Source organism: Scardinius erythrophthalmus (assembly GCF_964197995.2).
Source record: "Scardinius erythrophthalmus genome assembly, chromosome: 12".
Lineage (NCBI taxonomy): Eukaryota > Metazoa > Chordata > Actinopteri > Cypriniformes > Leuciscidae > Scardinius > Scardinius erythrophthalmus.
The window spans coordinates 34,352,983-34,365,511 of record NC_138232.1 but is presented as its reverse complement, the minus strand read 5'-3'; the positions used below and the strand labels follow the sequence as shown (position 1 = coordinate 34,365,511).

Genomic DNA, 12,529 nt, shown 5'->3' with positions numbered 1-12,529 from the left:
CTACTATAGTATCCTACAACAACAAAAAACCCACTTCATTGCTTTCTAATCAGTGAGATATGATCTCTTGTAGGTGGTTTCTATATTTGGAAATGATTTTGCGCAAGAAATAATGTGTAGGAAATTCATCTCATTTGACCCAGTGGACAGTCCCGCATATGCAAAGGCGCAGAGGATCGAATTGCGCACAGTGCGCAATGAGCGAGCTGAAGAACAGTGCCTCTGTCCAGTGATCAGCGCGCGTCAAGGGTTGACGCGCCTGACGTCACTCCCTCTTAGCACGTGGGCTGTGGCATTCAGAGTTCTCATAAACAAAGGCACATTGGGCTCGGGCTTCAGTCTTCACGAGCAGTCGAAGGAGTAAGGTGCGCAAAGGCATCGGCTCTACATGGAACGGAACTTCTATCAACAGGAACAGCTACATGGATACATCATTTGCAACTCTTCTAATAGTGACTTGAGGTATGTAACAGAGAATAGATCCACCAATAAAACTGTTTAAAATGCTTTTTGGCAAGATTGTAAAGCAATACATAAATAAATGACCGTTTCTTAACTTTAGTCATTATTTTTATCATATAATTTTTAATCTTGCCAGCACGAGGTAGATTTTCATAGTTGATGTCATATGAGTGCCTTGATTTCACAAAAAGATCAAGTTACTCGCACTGTCGTGCTTAAAGCGTTAGATATATGTAGATCACTTGGAAGAAGAAAAAAATGATGATAAAATATTTCCTTCACAGAAACGCAAAAGAACGGAAAGACACGCTCTGACATCAACCCGTGCACGAGCCCTGACTTCAGAGATTGTTCCACGAGAGATATAAGTTGCAGGTGTGCGGAGGTAAACTGAAGCGGGCCAGGGAAATGCATGTCAGAAAGTTTGCATACATACTTTCCGTTGGAAAGGCATGTGTTTCAATGTCTACATCTTACGCATGCGGTTAACAGTGGGATTTTTTTTTTTAAATAAATAAATAAAATGTATTTGAATATTATTTCCAAAAGTATTTAACTATAAAACATGTGAACAAATATCATGCACCCTGTCAGAGAAAGCCATTACAATTGAGCTCTCTAACACTGCAGCCATGCCCTGCGTCCAGGCTCAGTATGGGACATCACCTCCAGGAGCCAGCCCTGCATCTCAGAGTTACAGCTACAACGCCACGGGAGAGTACAACTGCGACTTCCTAACACCGGAGTTTGTCAAGTTTAGCATGGACCTGACTAACGCAGAGATAGCTGTCACTTCCTCGCTCCCCAGTTTCAGCACCTTTGTGGACACCTACAGTTCCAGCTACGACGTGAAGCCTCCCTGCCTCTACCAAATGTCCCACTCTGGGGATCAGCTGTCCATCAAGGTGGAGGAGATACCCGCACACAGCTACCATCAGCAGCAGCATCACCACCACCATCATCATCATCATCATCAACCGCACCAGGCTGAGGAGAGCATACCCCATACCGGACCTATGTACTATAAACCATCCTCCCCAAACATCTCCCAATCGCCCAGTTTCCCCGCGCCTCCACACCACACGTGGGAAGACAGTGGGTCCCTTCACAGCTTTCATCAAAACTACCTTGCGACTTCACACATGATAGACCAGCAGAGGAAAAACGCGATGTCTCGGTTGTTCTCGTTCAAGCAGTCTCCTGCTGACACGCCGATGTCAAGCTGCCAGATGCGCTTCGATGGGTCTCTGCACGTGTCCATGGGCCCGGACACCCAGGGTGCGCATCGCGCGCTGGACAGTTTTGCTTTAGCGGGACCTCCGAGGAAACAGCACGCTGTGGGTTTACCCCATTCGCTTAACGTCGGACATCCCTTACTGGAAAGCCCGGTTGCCTCACCCCAGGCAAGAGGATCTCCGTCCAGCGAGGGTTTGTGCGCCGTGTGCGGGGACAACGCCGCCTGTCAGCACTACGGGGTGCGCACATGCGAGGGGTGCAAAGGATTCTTCAAGGTACAAGTTTATCACTAATTACTACAAGTCTTTTAACCAATTTGAGACATAATGGGTTTATTGATTGTATAGTTCATGGATACATTTGCAGGGTCTGAACCTATAGGTTGAGAGATTTGAGCGAGGAGAGGCATGGTTTAGAACTGGGTCTACAGTATTTGTCTCAGTTGTATTGATTTGACCCAATATGCACCTAGGGACACCTCCGTTCATCTCCGCCACCATTACTTTCGTCTAGAATTAAATTGGTTTGCGCTGAGAGTCGAATCGCGCCTAACCGAGCGTAACGGAACTCCCAGCGGTGACATTAAGACAGCACTTTATGTCACCACCGTGATAGAATAATCTCGCTAATCCGACAAGAGGGGTCGCGGAGAGAGCGTCAGGGGACCCCAAATTATGGCTGCCCACGGATCTGTATTTACCGAATGTCTGCTTTGTCCGGCCCTTGAATGTATTACGCAGCTTTGGGTTGGAGTGCAGGGTTTGAGTGTCCTATTCTATTGTAACTTCACACTGTGATTGCAGTTCAAGTTGTTGCCGTGCGGATTGAGTAGATTTACATGCAATTAATACGCCGAATACATGTGCTGTTTTGTTTCTAGCGCACGGTGCAGAAAAACGCCAAATACGTTTGTCTGGCAAACAAAAACTGTCCTGTGGATAAAAGGCGGCGAAATCGATGCCAGTATTGCCGTTTTCAAAAGTGCCTGGTCGTAGGGATGGTAAAGGAAGGTATGTCAAGCACTTTTTCTGTCTTACATCTCAATTTGTAGGTGCAACGCATGATTTCATTCAAGTTGAGCCTGTTATCATCACAGAGATGTTTCATATCGTAGTGCAGTGTTTATAACCAATATTTATTTTTCAGTTGTGAGAACAGCCAGTTTAAAAGGTCGAAGAGGTCGCCTCCCCTCCAAACCTAAAAGTCCGCAGGACATCCCTGTCTCTATGACACCCGTCAATCTCCTGAACTCCCTAGTGAGAGCGCATATAGACTCCAACCCCTCTATGGCCCGGCTGGACTACTCCAAAGTGAGCACAATGTTAAGCTTTAATGCATGCAATTATTTCAAATTCAATTATCAATTTCAGAAGTGATAATAATGCAATGGTAAAATGTGAGATAGTTTAATTTGCACAAAATTATAAGAGTTGCCTTTTAAACTGTTTTTATTTTTTTTACATTTATTGTATTAAATCCTAGTTTCAGACGAGTCCAGAGTATCACAGCGGAGGAGGAGATGAATCTCTGCACATCCAGCAGTTCTACGATCTCCTCACTGCTTCAATGAGCATCATTCGCGGATGGGCCGAAAAAATCCCCGGGTTTACTGACCTCCCCAAATGCGACCAGGAACTGCTTTTCGAGTCAGCCTTCCTTGAACTTTTTGTGCTGCGGCTGGCTTACAGGTAAGCACTGTACATGATTTTTAACATAACTCGCTGTTTGTTTATGAATACTTTTCGAAAGACAATTTTCTATTTATTTTTTAGATCTAACCTGGCAGAAGACAAACTTGTTTTTTGCAATGGAGTGGTTTTACACAAGTTGCAGTGTGTGCGAGGCTTTGGGGAGTGGATCGACTCTATTGTTGAGTTTTCTTCTAACCTTCAGAGCATGAGCATAGATGTCTCTGCCTTCTCCTGCATAGCCGCTCTCGCCATAGTAACAGGTAAGACATGTCTGACCTTTTCCAAGTGATCCAGAGAATATACAGCATGCTTCAGACCTCTGACAGGTTGCTCTTTTTTATCCTCGTAGAGAGACATGGACTAAAAGAGCCCAAGAAAACAGAAGACCTTCAAAACAAGCTAATAAACTGTCTGAAGGATCAGGTGTCCTGCAGTGGTGAATTGTCGAAACTGTTGGAGAAGCTGCCGGAGGTGCGCGCGCTGTGCACGCAGGGACTGCAGCGCATCTTTTACTTGAAACTGGAGGATTTGGTTCCCACGCCTGCGATCATTGACAAACTTTTTCACGATACTCTGCCGTTCTGAACATTCGACTGAACTGCGACACGCTCATAAAACTTTGATGATTCCTCGATGTGTCGGACTTGATGGCGGATGGTAGCCTATTTTTAATGTTCGGATCACGGCTGCCAGGGACAGTCCTGTTCAAGATAACCGCGGAGGAAATAAATTATTCAGATATTCAAAACATTGTTGCGAGGAAAGGACTATTCTTATGCTTGTTTAAAATGTGTTCAGTTATATACTGAAAAAAAATGCGGCGTGGTGGAAATGTATTTGTATATTGTTACGCGTCATATTGTTTATGTTACCTGCAAAGCATTTATAACTTCAACACCTGTCATGCAAAATGTAGCCTAATGATTTAAGAGATCAAATCATTTCGACAAGGTACTTTATAACCACTAGCTAAGTCACTCTGCATTATAGTATAGAGATTGTACTGAGTGCACAAGAGGATTTTTAAAACTCTATCTGCAACATTTCAGACTTCAGAGTGCGGATACAGACATATATAGCACGTTTTTGTGTTTATAATTTTGAGTAGTGAATTACATTGTTATTAAGACATGAACCGCTTTTTTACAGTTCAGAAAGTATGCATGGAATTCGTTGAGCTATTAAATTTCTCCAGCACTTTGTATTAATTTCATATTGAAATAATGTCCATGAGGTTTACGTGCAACTGGTTTCAAATTCTTAACACTATGCTTATATATATTTCAGATCATTGTTTTCTATGATGTTATGGATTTTGCACTGCATTCTATGTTAAGCTTCTCTCATCTGTATTGCTGAATAAACCTAACTATTATATATTTTCTCTCGTTTTGTCAATAAGATTAGTTTCGATGTAGGCTATATGTTCTATTAAAAATTTCGAATTTGCTTATGAACGTTTTTGAGAGATTTTTTTATTCTAGAGAAGTATTTCAGCCTTACACCATTTCATTAATTCCTAAAACGAAACACACACACACATTTTCGGAGGCGATATTTGTATTGGCAGCTTCGAATAATTTTAGAATGAAATTGCCTCCTAATGTTTCAAAAGACAAAGGAGGAAAAAAAGCATCAAATAAAATAACGTTCATGACCTTAATAATTTAAGAAGGACAACGCATTTAAAATGTTAGACTGTAGAATTAAATTTACGACTGATCATTTTTAAATTATTTCGAAGTCAGCTGCCAAATCTGCTGGGGATTATTTTCTTAATTAATACTCATTTGCAAGTTTCACTATATAGCCAACTGATATACCCCAAATTATCACGAAGATTTTGTAGAGCAAGCAACCCTTCAGTGCTGTAGGCTATATGAAATTACGCGGATAACGGCAGGTCCGTCTCTCATAGCCTGAACTTTTTAAAAGGTCATATCTATATTGAACAGAGGAAAGAACAAAACACAATCAGGATGCAACAGCCTGTGAATCATTTCAAATGAGAGTGGAAACAGGTAGTCAAGCGCGTTGACATCGTTACGATTTGTTGTACAACACCAGAATAAGACAGTTTAATGCGCAAAAATGATAAGGATATACAAAAATCCAGATTTGAAGAATCAATACTTTTACACAAAGGATGTGCAAATGGATTTTAAGCTTAAGTAAAGCAGAGATAAAGAGATATGAAGTGGACCAACTCACTGTCAGACTCTCTTTAGGTAAAGACCATAAAGTGAATTGGAGTCTCCTCTCTCTCATTATGTGGGCGATAAAGATACAGATGACATCACTCAATTAATTACAGATGTTTGCTAGTTCTGTTTGGTCTTGGCATTCAGTTTAACCATTAAATGTGTCTTGAAGAAATTTTTCATTTAATTGTGAGCCAGTGCAAATGTCCCAGGCCAGATTTCAGTTTGTTAAATGAATGATGGTCATTCCTTTAACAGTATTTGTTTCAAGATTAGATTTCTTCTCTCCGAACAAAGTATTATTTAATTATGGGATGGATACAAATCAATTGTTTTGTCTACTGTTTAATTTATAGATGTATTTGAAGATAGCTGAAAAACAGTTTAATCGGATTTTAAAGTGAAAATGTTTTGATGCTAGAATGCATTCAACATTTTAGATGACATTTTCTTCATCACTAAATGTAATTCTGAGATGTAATAGCTCCAAAAAAGATCGTAAGAATAACCGGTTACACTTTATGGTTACACTTAATTTTAAGGTGTTGTTGTTACAGTGTAATTAGACATTTAAGTAATATGTACTTAATATAGGGTTAGGGTTTGGTTCAGGGTTAGTTGCATGTAATTATGCATAATTTATAGTTATTACTATAGTAACTACATGTAACATATGTAACAATGACACCTGTAAAATAAAGTGTTACCCACTTTATTGTAAGGTGTCCGTGTTAATTATGCAATTAAGGACTGTGTAATAATAATAAACTATATGTACTTATATAGGATTGGGGTTTGGTTTAGGGTTAGTTGCATGTAATTATGCATAATCTAGTTATTACTACAGTAACTACATGTAACATTTGTAACAAGGACACTGTAAAATAAAGTGCTACCAAATAATCCCATGTTGGTTCAAATGCAATAACAGTTCAAATGTTTGGTAATGAACACATTAACATTCTTCCAAGTCTCAATCATTAAACATTCCTGCAGCTTAGGTGTTTCTCTCCAGGTGTCAGGTCTCTGTCCGGTGATATCGCCCCCCGTACCCCCACCTCTTTGAGGATGGGAATATAAAATATTGATTTATGTTTGGTAGAAAGGCCTTATAAAAATGATCACATACACGAAAGGGATTCATGAGCCCCAGATCAATAGACATCCTGTTTCTCAATGCTTTGGACCATCACTGACTGTGAAATGTTAAAATAAAGAAATCAATATTATCTGAGAAATGTCAAATTTATTATAATTATGAGGGTGAAGGACTGGCAAAAATGTTCCTATGGGAGCTGGTCTGAAAGGAGGGGTTTACAGTCCCTCCTCTGAATCCAGCCTGTGTGTGTGTGTGTGTAGTGTAAGAAGACTTGAGTGAAACCATGCACCAATAGCTTTGTCATGTTGATACTTTACATGTGTGTGGATGTATGATTAAAAGAGAACCGCACAATCTTTCTCAATTTGCCATAAAACTTGCATCAATCTTTCTGAAAATTTTAAGAAAGTAATATAAACATGTACCACAAAACACACCACACTTCCACTTTCTTCACTTATGTCCTTGTTAAGCCAAACTATAAGTTTGTGCTAAAAAATACTGAGATTTGTTCTCATCACCTTGATATTTTCCAAAAGAACATACGTAGCTCTAAAGTCGGCATAAAAAGGAAGTTGTGATGGTCTTTTCTTCCCAAAAATGTAGGGCGGGACTTGATTTTTTCAAACTTGATTGGATGGTTGTGGTTTGATATTGCTGTGATGTCATGTGAGTGACAGGTTGTCCCGCCCTCATGCCAGTAAACACATCATCAGAGAAGAGATGTCACTGAAAGGGGTGGGGTGGGGTGGGGGTTGATTAAAGATAATGAGGGCACATGAATTTGAAGCCAAAACAATCTCTTTTACTTTAATTTCTTATTATCACAGTAAAGCTTCTTTGAAACAATCTATATTGTTAAAAGTGCTATAAATGAAGGTGACTTGACTTGACATGTACTTACTATAGTAATAACAGCAATTTATGCATTATTACACGATGCAACTGTAACAACAAAACCTTAAAATAAAATGTAACCAAAATGGGAATCGTCCATTTTGATTTCATGGTGACTTTAAGGACACAATGTCCAAAACAGTGTTACAATCTAATGCAAGACCACAGTGACTAGATCTCTCAGAGGATCCTCTGTGGTCTAAACATGCAGATGGCCAGTCTGGAATCAAAGCAGGACCAAGGGACATGCCATTTGCTCTGAGCCCAGACCAGCACACTGATATGTTCAGTTATGTGTTTCATGCAGCCTTTATTAATAATTCATCTATAATTAATAGCGTTAACATATTTTTTTCTGATTAAAAGCTACAGCAGACCACTAAAATTTGATTGACACCTCTCTGTGTTGAAAACTGAAATGTGTAAATAAAACTACTAGTAAAAATATTTAGAACAGAAAAAAACGGACATGTAGAAATTGATTCATAATCAAAGATGTGAACAGGCTTTCTATATACCTAACTGTCAGCTGCAAGGTAAACTATAATACTTTTAGTTCTGAAAGAAAATTATATATTATGGTTTCTTTAACTGTGTAATAACTAATAACCCTGAACCTGCCCCTAAACCTAACCTTAACCCATGTAGTTACCTAATATTAGCCAGCACTTTCTTAGGTAAGTACACTATAAGACACGTACTGTAAAATAAAGTGCAGCCCAAAACACTTTTGCTGCTATTGCGGTGGGATACAGGTAATGTATCCCACCTCCATTTTCAGGTTTGGTGGTGGTTAGGTTTAAGGGTGGGATAAGGTGTAAGGGACGGGTCAAGAGTGTAATTATACATGTCATACATGAAATTAATTACAGCTGTAATTACATGCAGGCATTTTAAAAACATGTACACAGTAAGTGCATTGTTTCAAATGATTCATTTAAATGTTAGTAATTAAAGTGGGTCAAATCTCTATCAAAGCTGTGAATTACACTAACAAATCCCAAAACACACTAGCAACATCCCATACACACAATACTGCATTAGTCTACATCAGAGAGAAACCTGAAAATGGAATAAGTCTCATTAACCCACCCATAGAAAATGCCAGAAAACTCTTAATCACAGAATTGTAAATGAAATCAGCTATATTAAATGTCCGGAGCATTAAAAGAGGAAACGGCATATTTGCAAACACCTTAACATTGTTTCATTCTCATAGCTGAATTTTCGCGGTTTCCACAATACTGTGAGTGCCATGCCTTTACAGATAGTCATTTGCATGTGACCTTTAATTTAAATGTCTGGAAAGATTGAACGGCAGAGGGCTGCTATTATTTGAGGAAAGGGACTCCAGGCCAACATCCTCGTTCCCTCCTCCCTTTCAGAATTCTGATAGAGAAATTGACCATTTCATTGATTAAAGTAAATTAATCATTCACAATTAGAGGCATTTTATGGAATTCATTTATTCACAAATCATATTTTTATGGACAAGAGAGTAGAGCATATTATTAATACGAAAAAAAAAAATTAATTCAATTTATAACAACATTTTGTTTTTCAATAATTTTCTATGAGAAAGAGGTTGAACTAACCCCTGTATGAATGATCTATAACTAAGTAGAAATAAAAGATGAATCTAATGCTGAAAGCAACTCACTGAGAAGAAGAGGCTTAAAACACTCAAGGATCCATAACTATTATGAGTTTTCAGTGACTTATGGTCTGATGGTTTTAAAACTTTCACTTCGCACTTTGCAATAAAGTCCACTTTGTAAACCTCATTAGTTGACATGAACTATCAATGACAAACAAAGCATTTATTAATGTTAATTTACTAATACATTATTAAAAATCAAGTATGTTTACATTATTTAATGGACCAGAGCTAACATAAACTAACAATGAGCTGTTTAATTAAAACATTTAATTGAAATTAAAAATAAATTCAAATGAAATTCATAAAATGATCCCATGATGGGAACCCCTAAATGGTTCTATGACGCGCCTGAAGGAACCCTTTAAGGTTCTATATAGAACCTTTTCTTAAGAGTGAGGTTTAGAATGTCAATGATGACAGAATTTTCATTTTCAGTGAAACTATATCCATTTAAAATAAGTGAGCTTGCATGTATTATCTCCCTGCAAATTTCTCTCCTCTTCTTGGTAGGATGACCACACCCACTTCTTCACCCATTAATCTGCCATTTGAATGGCATTGTACATCAACACTTTACCCCACCATCCCCATCATCATGACTGAAGGATCTTCCCTCCACCTAAACTCCACCTCCTCCATCATATACAGATATCCATCATCTGGTTTATGTCATGGGGGTTGGTGAGTGTGCGATCACCATGGATACATTCAAATGAAATATGACAGAGTGGATGCTGTTAATTACTCTAAAAGAAAATAAATGGAGGGGAATCAAGCTTTGAAATGTGAGTGGAATTTAAGTAGTCACGTTCTGTAATAAGGTCATCTTCCGTAATAGATCAGTCTCACTGCATCATATAAACGGTTGACCCTTGAGAGGGAGAGACAGAAAGAGAGACACTAACATGAACACAGTCATCTAAACAAAGTTGATTAGACTACATTCCCATGATGCCTCTGACAACCTTTTAATAGATGCTGCCACATGAATAGGACACTTGTCCTAAACACAGCAGAGGGTATTACGGCATTTAAATATAGTTTTTCAATTACTTAACATCACATGTTGTCTAACATGAGACATACAAATTTTGTACAGCCAGTTCTGAGGTGTCTGAAGGCACTTAACCACAGGAATTAATTCTGTGAACTTTGGGGCTTTTGATGTCAGTATTGATTCAGCTACAAAGCAGTAAGACCCTTATCAGAACTCACGCAGAGGATTGCTAGAAGAGCACATACTAAGAGTCTATCTGTGACTGATAGGAGCGGGACGGGGGTGGGTTTCTGCACATCCTTGCAGGGCTTATATTGACAGCTGAGCACATGAAATATGAAGTGGACTTCAAAATAAGAAATAAACACAATCTAAACCAGTGGCACAACTAAAAAACTTACAAAATTAGTTTTTGATTAAAGAGGAAATGATCAGTGCAGAAAATGAGGGCACTTGTGAGAAAGTACACTTTAGCATTTTAAAAAGAGGAAATAATTTACTATAATGTTTTCAGACACTTAATTGCACTATAAAATATATGGTCCCACTTTATATTAAGTGGCGTTAAGTACTATGTACTTACATCAAAAAATAAGTACAATGTACTTATTGTGTTCATGTTGTATTGTAAAAAACTTTTGCTGCTATTGAGGTGTGATACGGGTAAGGTTAGGGACAGGTGTGGTGGATTGGGTAGGTTTAAGGTGTAAGGGAAGGGTCAACTGTGTAATTACAAATGTAATTATAAATTAATTACAGCTGTACAGCTGAATTTTTAAAATGTAAGTACAATGTAAAAACATGTAGTTACACAATAAGTACATTGTATCAAATTATTAATTTCAATATAAGTACATGTAAGTGCATAGTACTTAAAGCCACTTAATATAAAGTTGGACCAAATATATTATAGTTTATTATTACTATGTATTACAACTTAAGTGTCCCACTTAAATAGGACTTAAGTAAATCTTTATATTTCATTACTTCTATTGTCTTTGAAATAGGGTTAAACTGCCGAATATACTGACAAGCATTTATGGTAAACTAAAATGTACTTTAATGTAATTTCTTTTGAACTTGTATGTCACGTATTTAGATATATTTGTAATTACACAATTGTAATGATTAGGTGGCAATTTAGATCATTTAAAATAATATCAAATAACACACTACACTTAAAATTATAATCAAGTGATTTACATGTGCGTTAGTCAACACATCAAAATAAGTGTACATGATGAATGATTATTAAAGCATAATTTAAAATATACTTTAAAGTAAAACTGTAAATGTGACATTAAAGTGTAAGGGTTAGTCCGCCCAAAAATGAAAATTCTGTCATTAATTACTCATTATCTCATGTCGTTCGACAACACAGTGAAGAACACAAATGAAGATATTTTTGATCAAATCTGAGAGCCTTCTGACTACAACGTTATTACCACTTTCAAGGCCCAGAAAGGTAGTAAAGACATCATTAAGATAGTACATGTAACTATAGTGGTTCAACCTTAATGTTATGAAGGAGGCATCCGTTTCACATGCCAACTTTAAGTGCCTTTTATTTCCTTAATAGGCCTATTATATTATCTGCAGTATAACATTTAAAAACAAATACTTTTAAGATGAAGTACAAGTGGACATTCAATACAATTAAGCACTCTTTTTCACAAGGGACATCCTGGTGTTTTGTGCTTTCACTCATCAGTTCACCTAGGACTACGATCCAGTGTATTCAATCTCATGGGACATTTGAATCCCACCTGGAGGTGAACAATGGGATAACAAAATTCACTGTGTGAAATCAAAGTGTTTGTCAGTAAAAAAACATTTGCTATTGCCTCTAATTCAGCCCCGAAGGCAGAGTTTGTGGCTCTACAAACCATTTAAATAAGAGCATCTAAAAAAGACTTTATTATTAATGTTTAAAGATAAGATTATATATGCTAAACTATATGCCGTCTACATCCATTACAATTTGTTCTTATGTACATTGCTATGCTATGAATGTTCTCGTTATCAATACACCGTATTATTGGAATCATTGTCCAGCACAGATGGACCTTGTAAGAGCACAGTGGGATTCTGTTCCTGGCCATAAGAACACAGAATACCCACAGAGACTATACATCCACACCTGTCTGGCCATTAAACCATTCAATTAGCTTCCACCAGAGGGTTCTGATAATTATCTAAATTGCATCTTTAATGATGTGAGTCAATGAAGGTATCTCATCTAGAGCATTCAAAATGCAATAGGCTATTAGGCTGAGTAAAGTAGTT

The 12,529-nt window shown here is 37.8% G+C and overlaps 1 protein-coding gene across 3 annotated transcripts; it reads left to right on the top strand.

Annotated features, from left to right (window-relative positions):
• Nucleotides 1-337: 337 nt before the first annotated feature.
• Nucleotides 338-4,844, top strand: nr4a2b (nuclear receptor subfamily 4, group A, member 2b). 3 transcript variants are annotated; one of them, XM_081381692.1, is made up of 8 exons: nt 338-462; nt 747-847; nt 1,093-1,973; nt 2,579-2,708; nt 2,845-3,008; nt 3,181-3,386; nt 3,471-3,649; nt 3,739-4,844. In XM_081381692.1, exons 3-8 carry the CDS (start codon nt 1,095-1,097, stop codon nt 3,972-3,974), a joined length of 1,794 nt encoding a protein of 597 aa, XP_081237818.1. In that variant the 5' UTR covers nt 338-462; nt 747-847; nt 1,093-1,094; the 3' UTR covers nt 3,975-4,844. The 3 variants fall into 3 exon arrangements, with proteins under 3 accessions (XP_081237818.1, XP_081237819.1, XP_081237820.1); XM_081381693.1 differs by lacking the exon at nt 338-462 and having other exon boundaries at nt 762-837; XM_081381694.1 differs by lacking the exon at nt 338-462 and having other exon boundaries at nt 776-847; nt 1,110-1,973.
• The last annotated feature ends 7,685 nt before the right edge of the window (nt 4,845-12,529 follow it).